The sequence below is a fragment of the Eleutherodactylus coqui genome, chromosome 2 (assembly GCF_035609145.1).
Source record: "Eleutherodactylus coqui strain aEleCoq1 chromosome 2, aEleCoq1.hap1, whole genome shotgun sequence".
NCBI classification, from domain to species: Eukaryota; Metazoa; Chordata; class Amphibia; order Anura; family Eleutherodactylidae; genus Eleutherodactylus; species Eleutherodactylus coqui.
The window spans coordinates 206235844-206248635 of record NC_089838.1 but is presented as its reverse complement, the minus strand read 5'-3'; the positions used below and the strand labels follow the sequence as shown (position 1 = coordinate 206248635).

The 12792-nt window shown below is 41.5% G+C and overlaps 1 protein-coding gene across 3 annotated transcripts in view; it reads left to right on the top strand.

The window, feature by feature from the left end:
* TLN2 (talin 2) overlaps nt 1-12792 on the top strand; it is a 207339-nt gene that overhangs the window by 173256 nt on the left and 21291 nt on the right. For 2 of the 3 annotated variants that reach the window (XM_066592321.1, XM_066592320.1), the window contains exons 47-50: nt 263-446; nt 549-620; nt 10907-11032; nt 11484-11600. In XM_066592321.1, the coding sequence (XP_066448418.1) occupies nt 263-446; nt 549-620; nt 10907-11032; nt 11484-11600 (499 nt within the window). The remainder of the gene's footprint in view (nt 1-262; nt 447-548; nt 621-10906; nt 11033-11483; nt 11601-12792) is intronic. The other variant, XM_066592322.1, reaches the window with a different exon arrangement.

Sequence of the window (12792 nt, the reverse complement as noted above, 5' to 3'; positions counted from 1 at the left end):
TGTGGTCTTGGTAGTTTTCTATTGCTTGACAATCTTACCAATGTTGAATGTTGGTGTACTTTTAGATGTGACAACTATCACTTCTGTGCTTTCACACTGTATGTGTATATATAATATATAGCTTCTGCTATAGGTACCCTCATTTCCTATATTCGCTTGTAATTATTATTTTTTGTACTTGGCACATTGGACACATTATTAGAAATGGTTGTATTTATATCAGTCACTTTAGTGTGTGACATTATGCTTGTCCTGCACGCAGGGAGAACATCTTGAAGACGGCCAAGGCTCTTGTAGAGGATACCAAGCTGCTGGTGTCGGGTGCAGCATCTAGTCAGGATAAGCTCGCACAGGCAGCTCAGTCATCAGCCAACACGATCACACAACTAGCAGAGGTGGTGAAATTGGGTGCAGCAAGCTTGGGGTCTGATGACCCTGAAACTCAGGTAAGAAATAGAAGTGTAAGTAGAGGACCTTGCACTTCCGTGGAAAATCCGAAATATGTTGCCTGGGTCTCTTACTCCTGCTTTCCTTTATGCGCCCTCCAGCTCTATATCTATCTTCAAATAAGACGTCCTGGCCAGGAAAAGATATTCCAAATGAACACGGAGCACTGTCGGGTATAGTCATGTAACATGCTTGGCCCGTGTGTTCTGTATACCCCTTCCCTTCCCCTTATTTTGCTATTCAGAGCACTCAAGTTTTTAAGGTTCCTGAAGGACCTCCACAGCTCTGCAGGGATAAATTGTGTCTTATCCATGTTTTCCACTGGTAAAGTCCTTTATAACTTCCTACCTGTTTGCTGTTTTGCTAACTTCACTTAGACTACTAAATAAAGCAGCAGTACTATTTTCTGTTTCATTGCAGCTTATGCTTCCTGAATTTTGCAGCACACTGTAATGAAGATGTACAAAGTAGCGACTTTTCTTATTGGTAGTTGCTTCTTTGTTGCATCAAAAAACCAACAGCTTAACACCGACCAGATCTCCTATGGTCTAAAACTTTTAACTAACTTTTTGTATAGCATTTCTCTATTTATTTACCCATAATTCTGTTAGGCCTCATGTCCACAGGCGAATTGGATTGCGCATACAGGAGCCCGCAGTGGAATTCGACCCTGCCTGCAGCTGAGGACACTGTGGGATTCTACTTACCCATCTGAGTCTTCTCTTTTCTTCACTGCGAATGTGTGCGGAAGTGCCGGCCGTCGTGCTGCCGCACATACACAGTGGAGTTTTTTTGTTTGTGTGTTTGTTCTTTTTAAACTCCTGCTTTTTCCCAGAGTCCGCGGTTTGTCCGCAATTGAATTGCGGATGGGCCGCGGATTGGACGGCTTCCATTGACTTCAATGCGGGATCCACACTGAAATGGAGCATGCTGTGTTTTGCAAATCAAATCCGCATGCTTTAATTCCAGTGCAGACGTCCATGATTCCCTATGACCCGGCTTCATTAAAACACCTTAAAATACATTCTTCACAAAAAGTTGCACCTCAATATAAAGAAGCAAGGAAGATTAACAATTGTGCATTGGCGCAACAGCTAATATGTTTAAGCATTTGTTGAATACAGAAAGTCAGCAAGTGAGGTATTTGGAACAATGAGAAGGTGACGATCCCTGTGGCAAGCCAAAATCTACTATACACTGACATGCCAAGTCATGGGACATGATTGAATATTGTGTAGCCCTCTAGCCCAACAAAGTGCAGCAAATCAACATCATATCAATTCCACAAGCGGAGAAAGCCATCTGGAAGCAAGTTGAGCCATGTCGTCTGGATAGCCACCCACAGCTCCGTGGTATTTGTAGGTGCCAGGAGCTCGGGTGCGAAAAGACCTCTCCAACACATACTATAAATGGTTGATTGAGCCTATGTCAGGCAAACGTGCAGGTCATACCATTTGTAAGAACTCTCCAGAATGCTCCTCACATCTATTTCGACAACTTGGTCTGGTGCATTATCCTTCATGTACCCTCACAATGATGGGATATTTTATAAGTTCATGAAGGGGTGCAAATAGTCACCAACCAGTAAACATGTTTAGGGAGACGAGTCGATCCAACTCATGCCATGAGAATACGCCCCACACTAATATTGGAACCACCACCGGCCTGCACAGTGCCTTGTTAACAACTGGGAAGCATAGTTTCATGGGGTCTGCGCCACACATAAACACTACCATTAGCCTGAAACAATTGGTACTGTGACACATCGTTAATTGATAGTTGTTAGTTCTCTAGGGCCCAGTTGGCAACCTCAGAAGCCTAGGTGAGGCTCTGTGTCAGTGTCGGGGTGTTAAGAGGCACTCTGGTGGGTCTTCTGCTCCCAAATACAATGGAAGCTAAAGAACACAGCACTGACCTGCGGGGTATTTTCTTCTGGAACCGCTGATCTGTTCACATGCACAATTCTAGCCAGATGCCGCCAAGGTGGATTGAGGAATGTTAAATGCTCACACAACTTTAGAAATAGAATGTCCCATCCATCTGGCACCCACTGCCATGCCTCGTTCCAACTCTGGTAATTCACATCGCATTGCAATGAACACGCTCGCCAATATTTAACCTCACTTGCAAGGTAACACCTCGCAACTTATACAGGTATGGGCATTCCCAAGCCGTCACCTAACACCACTTCATCATGCAGTTACATACTGCTGTCTCATGACTTTTGGCATGTCTGTAAGTATTTTGAAATTTTGAAGACCTTTCAACCATCATCCAGTGATTGATAGGAAGTGTCTACATTTATAGATCCACTTTTATTCCATTACCAAGCAGTCATTAGATGAATGTCAGCCAAATGAATGCTGCACAATATTTGTATGAGGACACCCAACTGCCCACTGACATCTGATACAGGAGCAATTTATTGAATGATCGAGCATGTTGGATATTAACAGGCCTGATTTATATTATTTTCTCGGTAGATTATGACTTTCTCCCTACTGAAATAAACCTGTGGATTCTGCTTATTGAAGCATGCCTGTTTGTGGGGAGTTGAGGAAAGAGTTGTTTGCTGAATAAGCATTCAGCTGATGGCTTTATGTGTATCCTGATCAGTTATGTGCAGAAGTGTATAAAAGTTGGGTCTGACAACTGCAATAAACATAATATAGCCAATAAAGGTGTTAAAGCCAAATTCCAGCAAGAAAGAAAAATTGTACAACAACCATCCATTCAAATGATGTAAAAGTCCCATGCTTCACTTAGTCCGGCCTTCCACTAAACCACAGACACGTCGTCACACTAAAGCAGTTCAAGGCATTGAAGATCCTAATAAGGAATCAATGTATATTTATTTTCATATTAAAAATGCACAACATTTCAGCCACGTAGGTTTTTTTTAAAGTCAAAAGTGCTTGTGGTGTTCGATGTGTGTGCCTATTTAGTGTATTCACCTAGGAATGCTCTCACGTGCCCAACGGGTTCTTAGACTACTATAGGCCCAACAGATGTTTAGTATTCTTTTCCATCTGCTGGACTAAAATACACCAGTATGCCTTCTTTTTTCTATGTTTAGGAAAGCACAGTCGTCTTATCTTATCTGTACAGTTGGAAAAAAGTAGAACTCTTAAGAAGCCACACAGAATGACTGATAGATGTCTTAAGCATTTCTAAACAGCGTCCCAAAGAATCCCAGGCAGTTTTCACATACCTTTATGATGAAGGTGACTGAGAACCTTTGTTGACAAGGTGGTGGTGTGTTAAATTGCATTAGTGAATGTCAGGATTTTCTTTCTTGCTACATTTGATGTGTAAGATTAAAACACCCCTTTTTTTTCTACCCATTACTGGGCCTATGTAAGAATAGTAACATAATGTGCAAATGAAGGTTAGACTCAGAACTTAACGCACTTGCATACATTTATGTAAAGGGTCACTCCATTGAAAAAGCATTTTTCTGTCCTTGCACTCCATACCTGATTGGCTGTCACATTGTGGATGTTTACTATGTATATCGTAGCCACTTCCTTGCAGTGCAGCCTCCTGTCTGATACTTAACAAACAACATCTTGATGCCGAGATTTCTCCCTGCTCACTTTATGCTCTAACACAGCATCACATGAGCAGCTACAGTTTGTACCATCTCTGCCTACTGGGAGGAAACTGCTGTTACCCTCTGTATTTTTTTTTTCACCTAAATGAACTTCAGATCATAATTGTACAGTCAGGAGAATGAGATGTGATCTCCTTCATTATAACTGTGTGACAGGAGTCTCTGATCACCATAAGTAACTGTGAAAGGAGTCTGTGACCCCCACTTCCCCTTATAAAGAAATTATGCTGACTGAAAAACCAACGACTTAAAAGAACATAAAGTCAAGTAAATCTGAGCTGGTCAGAATGAGATCATATGACCCATATTAATTTAAAAAAAACAAAAGAATAACTTAACACGGTTATACTAGCCGGCTTATATATATTAGGGTAGTAGTTGCATAGTGAATGGGGGGGGAAAATCACCAAAGTGTCCCTTTAATGTAATATTATGCCTTGTCAGTTGTTAATGTCCTTAAAGGGAATCAATCACACTTTAGGCTGCCCTCATTTAGTTCCGCAAAATTGCTACACCTTGCCCCATAAGTGACCAAATTACGTTGTGTTGCCTTAGTAAGGTTCCCTTTAAATTTGAGAAAATTGTTCTCTTTTATACGTTAGTCAAAACTGTTGTAAAAAGTAAATCGATCCTCAAAGAATGCTAGAAATCAGAGACTAAATGAGTTTCAGGGTGTTTTTATGTTTCATTGGTTTTGCATTAAATATTTAAAGCATAACGGAACCTATATGAACAAGGTGAACAAGCATTGTTTGATCTAAATACAAAGTATACTAGTGCTAGTATTCCAATACACATGCTGCAGAGGAGAATATTAGGAGTGCTGCGAGCAATAGTCCTGCCTGCCTTGGCACAAAATACTTTTACATTGTGTAAGCAACACAAAATTCGCATTCCCTTTATAGATGGATGGCCAAGTCTTTACTCCTCCACTAGATCTTTTTGGGACTTTGATTTCATTAGTGGAGCCATGGATTTATTATTATTATTCTTCAATGCAAACTAACATAAAGGACAGTGAACACATCTGACTGCTTGTGTCATCCTGCTCTTGGACAGTAGGCACTGTTAGAAGTGGGCATTATTACTGCAGGTATTTAAAAACTTATTGAAGGCAAGTTCCACACGAGTGTATTACAGGACCATTATTTGTCCGCAATACCGATAAGTGCCCCAGCCTAACCACAGCTCTACTTACCCAAACTCTTAGCATCATAGATTCTCTTATCTTTGGAGTTCAGACCAACTGTGGGCCTACTGACCTGGAATACTCATCCATATTATGGATTGTATAAATGGTCCCATAATACACTTGTGTGAAACTGGCCTTAAAAGCAGATTTTGACTGTTAATTAGCTGAGCATGAGTTCTATCTCTTTATATAGGTTTATCCTTTTGATAATATGTATTCAATTCATGGTGCAAGCAGGCCTGGCAATCCTTTTGGTAAAGGGTGGAGTATAATCACATCCTGCATGTTGAAAGAAAACGAAAAGAGCATTTTAGATTGTAAGGCGACTATAAGAAACGTTCCTGAAATGGTGATAATTGGAAGAAGAAACAGAAGAGAGCAGATAAAAAGGAGTGAGTCAGTGGCCAAGTGCAGAACTTGCAGGTGAATTAGATTATTTTTTAGAGTTAAATTGATAGTTTCTTACATGACCTCCTGGAAGTTGAATATTTTAGACACTTGAATTAATTCCTAGTACTGCTGCTTCTATTTCATCAAAATCTATTGAAAGAACCATTGCACTAATACCGTAGTCTGTCTGGCTTACTTTCCATTCATAGTCTTACAAATGGATATGATGTTGTAACCTCCAAGCTTACAATCAGTTACGTAATAAATGTGCTGGAAATGCACTGACCCTTTTTTTTTTGCTTTTCTGTTATTTCTCCTTTTACACTTTTGTTTGATTGTGACCTATATTTAATCAATAGATAGCCAACACAGATTTCAGAGGGAGTTTAAACATTGAGTATTTGTTTTGTTATTTCAGTTACGGAATCTTTACAGAAATTTTGGAACGAAGTACAGTACAATTTTATTGAATGGGGTTTTGACTCCTTAAGGACCAAGCACTGTAAATTTACGGTGCTTAATCCTGGGCTTTAAACCCAGCCAATAGTAAAATTACGGCTTCTATATATCTAATAAGCCGAAGCTCAGTCAATTCAAAATCGTGCCTCCACAAAGCGATGGCTGTGATTGCTTTTTAGAGAGTTGCATTGACTGGCTGAGCAGCACTCGAAGAACCAATCACAGCCATCGCTTTGTGGAAGCAGGATGTATGAATTGGCTGAATCCCATAACTAGGAAGCGATCCTGTGTGGGCGGCCGAGGACTGCGGGAACCACGCCGGGGTTCTGGAGAGCAGCGGGAAAGAAAATGACCCACAGCTGCTGCCAACCTATAATCCGAAACAATACAAATTTATATATCAAAACGACCGAACCAAAATAAGGTTGAACTTTATATTTGAAAAAATATATATATTTTTGAAATGCTTTTTACCCCTAATAAAACGGGAAAAAGGCAGTGAAAAGAGATATTAAAAATAGTTCTATATGTTACTGAAAAAAAATGCAGCAAAAATAATTTTGGTAGCTAAAGAAACAAAGAATGGGGAAGTGAAACCGCCACATAGGTAACATCCCTAAAAAGTGTTTTGGTCCTTTAGGACCAAAACACCCTAGTCTCTAAGGGGTTAAGAAAACCTTTTGATTCCGGAAGTTAAATAGCCGCAGCAAGTTCTAGGCACGCCATGTTTGCTGCGAAAATGCTGCAGATTTCATGCAATGAGTAAAATCCACAGTTCAAACCAAACCGAAATGAACAATGAAATCTGCATGAAACGCATGAGGATTTCATTGCAGAGTGGCACTATCATAACTTCTAAGACTAAATGTTTTAAACTTTGGGAAGTAGATATGAAAATATTGTATGTTATGGAAGCTAAATGTTCTTGAATAAAATGTTTCTTATATATAAACCTGCTCACACACCAGAGGCATAACTACCGCTTTATTAGTAGCAGTGGTGGTTGCTACATGGCCCACGCTGTCAGGGAGGCCCAGCATGGCACACAATGAGTTAAAAAGAATAGAGGGTGCAGTAGCTTACTTGTGGTCCATTTACACCAAACAATTGATGGTTTGAACAAGCGACCGATGTCGGAGGTCGCTCGTTTGCTCAGAAAGCCTATTTATACAGATACATTGTTGGCTCATTCAAACGAGAAACCGTTCAGCCGTTCACATTCACTGTATAAGTGATTACTAAACGATCGATATTTAAACCGAACAATTAGTGAACGCGCCATTGATGATTTTTATGCCTATATAAAATGAACAAAATGCAAACGATTTATCGTTAGTCATTTGATCGTTTGCTGCGTTTACACTGAACAATTACACGGGGGAAAAGGAAAAAAACAAATTCATGGTGCCTGGCATTTTAGAACTTTTTCTGGGTATTTTTGTGCCACTGATTCCAAACATACCATCCATTCCGTTCTAGGAGCTCTTGCTGTTGGGAGATTCCTGATCTAATTTTGTTACATTTTCCCAATGGCATTTGCTTAGTACTAGTACATACTAATGCATTTGTAGGGTTGTAGAGCATTTCTTTGTGAACTAAGGTCGCAAACTACAGTGAACCTGTGGAGAGTACGCTCACTTCCGTTTTTGAACACTTGGTTGTAACATGAGCATCAAATTGCAGGACTGGCAGTCATTTTGGATCAAATTCCAGATTGTCTAAGGGATGTAAGTGATGAAGAGGGTGAATGATTTCACCAGGAAATAAGGACCAGTAGGCAGGACCAGAAAGTTGTTCTGACTGCTGCGTTCCCCTCCTCTGCTTGATGTGTGCAGCCAGTTATCAGCTGCATTCATTGCTGTGTATGCTGCTGTCCTGCGACCTGCCAACAGTGGACACTAGATGACAGATCTAATTTAAAAGGTTAGTGTGTGTGTGCCTGTGTATAAATGTGTGTTCTTTCTGTATGCATGGTACTGGAATTGTGAGTAGGAGACGGTTATTAACATATTACATGATCTACTTGTTAAGGCTCTATATAAATCACATTTATGGCCTCCATGTAATGTATACATTAAATTGATGCCCTATCATGACATGTCACCAATGGATCCAATTTTAAAAGCAAAGCATGCATTCAAGGTATACATTTTTTTAAACTGTATAACTTATGGAATCGCATAGTCTATTATACTGTCATACATTTTTAAACTATTATATACTGTCCAGACAAAGGTCAAGAGGCGACAAATTCTTTTTGGCCACTGTTGGGCTAATGTAACCCTATAGACACATTTAGCGTGTACATTGGGAGCTCTCCTGGCGTACACACTAGATGTACCTTGCAAACATGATCTGCTCTCTTCGCAAAGGGCAAAATTCACACTGAAAATCCCCAACAAAAATTGACTAGCTGTGGGTTTAAAATCCATTATGCAGGTCAATGTATGCTGCTGACTATTTTTTTCTGCATCATGTGATTGAGATTTCTTGAACTGTCATCCACACTGCTGGTAAGGTAGAGCATTGCAGATTTTCCACACACCATTCCTCTGCAGAAAATCTGGAGTGTTTAAGTAGACGTACCCTAATGCTGGGTACCCACGGGACTGTTTGACTGCGGAACCTCGCGGTTTTGCCGCAGCAAAAAAACACGAGATTTCAGCGGGATAAGCACAGCTGCAAAACCCGCAGCACTAAGCTGCAGGTTTTGGAGCCGGCTTCGCCACATGCTTTTCCATTGCGGCTGGCTCTCCCATAGAGGGGCAAGGCCGCAACGAAAAGAAAAAAGAATTGATATGCTGCGTCCCAGGAATCCTCACCGCAGTGACAGATTGTCCACCCTATGTGGACGAGATTTTTGACAAATCTCGTCCACATGGCTGGCTAATCTTGGGATTAGCGGCCACAGGCGGATTTGCCGCAGCGACATTCCACGGCAAATCCGCTCTGTGTGAACCCAGCCTAAGAGTACATTCAAACACCACAGAAATTGTGCAAAAAATCTGCATCAAAAACTGTACAATTGCTGCAGATTGTGACATGGTTCATAGTGTGGATTTTCCACTGCAGTAGTCAAGTAGATATATGGCATGTCATCACTGTGGCAAAATAAAGACCGGCGGGGATCACTAGAACATTGCCAGTTGCGGAGAGGGGGTTAACAAGTGAGTAACTGTTTTATTTTATTACATTCCCTAGTCTTTTATGCTCATTTTTAAAACTTTTTGAAGCTGATTTCTTTTTTTTTTTTTTTAAAAACCACAGCAGTTTTATGGTAGTTTTTGATCCAAAAGCAGAAGTGGTTCCAGCAGGAAAGAGAAGTATAAAGCCCCTTTTACATGCTACAATTATTGTACAAATCGCTCATTAGATCGAGCAGTTTGCACAATAATTGTGTTTTGTGGAAACCTGCAGTGAAAGACCAGTTGCCGATAAAGCACTGATCGGATCTTTCATGCACACCTAAAAGTCATTGTTGGTCTGCCGCTGTTCTGTGTAAACACGGCAATATCCATCTATAAATGATGGCCTGTTTTCTGTGGATGGAGGCGGGCGAGTCAGAACGATCCCCAACCTGCTCCGCCTCCAGTCACTGAGCGTGTGTAAAAGCACAGAAGCGATCACTGCTGGGATGGCTGTTGGACACCTAAGTGCCCAACAGTAATCTCTTCTGAAACGGGCTTAAGTCCATCCTTTTTTATTCCCACTTCCTTTCAAAAACCCTGTAGTGCTGTTTTTTTTAAAAAAATGCTGTGTGTGAAATTGCTCCTTTAAACCTTATACAATCAGCTGTGGTAATTTTGGCCCATAATGTCCAGGCTTTCCGAGTTACACCCTTTGCCTGCTATAGCTTCTCTATTTAAATAGCTATGCATATTGAGATTTAAAAAAAAAAAAAAAAAAAAAAACCTCAATTTTCAGTGCCTAATTTGCAGTAAATATCAGTCCTGCTCTAAGGTATACTCTACTGTAGTCGCTAACATACTAAATTGCTGTTAAGGCCGCCTGCAGACGAGCGGGTCGGATCCGGCGGCGAGAATTCTCGCCGCGGGACCCGACCCCAGCTCCTGCAGAGACGAGCGCGTACTCACCCGCGCCCGGCGGCCTCGGCTCTTTCATGTGCCGGCTGCCGGGCAGCCGGCGCATGCGCAGACCGGAGCCGGCAGCCGGGTGAGTGACGTATCTGTGCGAGGCTCTGCGAGCGCCGCACAAAAATAGGACATGCCGCGGTTTGTTTGCCGCGCGACATTTCGCGCTGCCAAACCGCGGCCGTCTGCATAGGAGTGCATATTGTAATGCACTCCTATGCAGGCTTTGAGCGGCGGAAATCCCGCCGCGGGATTTCCGCCCGTGTGCAGGCGGCCTTATTACATTGCTTTTCTAGTTGTAAGGCCAATAGAAATCCTCTATTCACATTGCGGCCACTGTGGCTACGTAACCTAGCTGTGATGTTATGTATGCATAGGCACAAGTGTATGCTTTATGCCTTTCAAAAACTAATCTTTCAGTGCTTTGTCATTTTCTCCTATCGAAGATGAACTTTCAGTCTGAGCAGAAACTTTATGGAGCTGTTCAGAGTTTTTATCGTTTCACATAGCTGCAAAAAGTCTTTCCCAAATGGTTCATGTTGTGCCATCATGTCTCACGATGAAAGCTTCATCTTGATGTAAAGGGTGTTGCATATATGTTAGGCTTTTTGCACTGTGATGTATTGCTGCTTTATTGTTTGCATGAATTACACGCTGCAATATGCATTCTTGTATGTTTTCTGCTATTTGAAATGACTTCTGCTTCCATCTTAGGTGGTGCTAATCAATGCCATCAAGGATGTTGCAAAGGCTCTAGGGGATCTAATTGGAGCCACAAAGGGTGCAGCTGGTAAAGCAGCGGATGATCCATCCATGTATCAGTTAAAGAGTGCAGCTAAGGTAATGGCTAATGTCCCTTTAACACAAGACAATTCTCGTTGGCCCAAGCAAACAAGCTGGTGACGCCATCACTGGCTCGGGCCGCCTGTTCTCTGTCACTTGTCATGCAGTGTTTCACGTTCCTATGTGAAACACTCAATGATCAGTGCTTAAACTGTCCGACAAGTGCACGAGCCGGCACCGATTTTTATTACGCTGGCCGCAAAGGAATGACTAGCAAGAACCTTACGATTCTCATTCATCGTTCAGTTTCGCACGTTCAAACCATTTTCTGAACGAATCGTTCGCTGTAAATGCAACTTTAGCTCGAGGACTAGACTATCTAGGTAACAAGTCACTCTGAAGCTTCCTAATAAGGTCCTGTTAGTAAGTCTGGCTAATATGAGGCTTGAATTTTCATGACCCAGACAAGTTATTTAACAAGGCTACTTTCACTTTGTGCATTTTCCAGGTTATGGTGACTAATGTTACTTCGCTGCTGAAGACTGTGAAAGCTGTGGAAGATGAAGCTACACGTGGTACAAGGGCTTTGGAAGCCACGATTGAGCACATCAAGCAAGAGCTAACTGTGAGGAGTATAAGGTTTATTATCGAGCCATATGAGGGTGCATTTACATGAGTGCAATACCTCAGACCAGTATCGCACTTGCAAATCGGCAATTTTTTATGCAAGTGCGATGTGTTTTGTGAGGAAACATTCATCACATCGCTGCACTTGTGCTTTTTTGACATGCTCGAAAATTACCCATTATTCCTTGTAAGAGCAAATAAGAATCCCTTTTTATCTAATGACGGCCCATCTCTTGATCTAACAATGGGTACCAAAGAAACCTCCTATCCCCACTGTTTAACCCTTTATTGAAACCCTTCATTGACTGAGGCATGTAAAGTGCGAACAGAAGTAATTATGGCTCTTGAAGTGCAAGAGTGAAAAATAACTGAAAAATGAGTTGGTTACTAGGGCATAAGATGGGCCCGTGAGTAAGAGGTTAAATTCACTTATTGTTTCCAACTATTAAGATTTTGTCACAAGCATTTCCTGATGTTGCTTCTGATCTTCCCCCAACTAATCTCAGGCTGAGCCCCCTTGTTCTAGTGTTTAGTTTCCGAATAAAAACACGCCCCACCTGAACCTTACAACTACCTATTTAAAGGTTTCACGTACCCCGTTCCCTACCTTTCTCCAGGCTATACAAATTAGGTTCCTTAACCCCTTTTTGACCACCCTATAGTGTTTTTACATCCTGCAGCTGCAGGACGTGTATGGAGGTCGCACTGCGACCTCCCTCCATACATCGTGGCTGTCAGCTTTTTCTTACAGCTGACACCCACAGGCTACAGCCACGTGGCCGATCGGGGCTGTTAACTCTTTAAATGCCGCTGACCCATAGAATAAAGTTATCATGTAATTTTTGTTGCCGTTTGTGCGCCATAGAAACAAGACACACCAAAAGATGGCGGAATGTCGTTTTTTCCCATTTCTCTCCACTTACAATTTTTAAACTGTTTTTCGGTACATTATATGGTACATTAAATAGTACCATTGAAAAATACAACTCGTCCTGCAAAAAACAAGCCTTTATGCAGTTAAATCAATACATAAATAAAGGCGTTACGATTTTTTTAAAGGGGGGAGGAAAAAACAAAATAGAAAGAAAAAAAAAAAAAGCTTGGTCATAAAGGGGCCTGCTGTAGTAGCTTGGGACTCTTTCTTCCATGCTTCCCATGCTGCCATGCATATCCCTGTTCCAGTCAGTTGC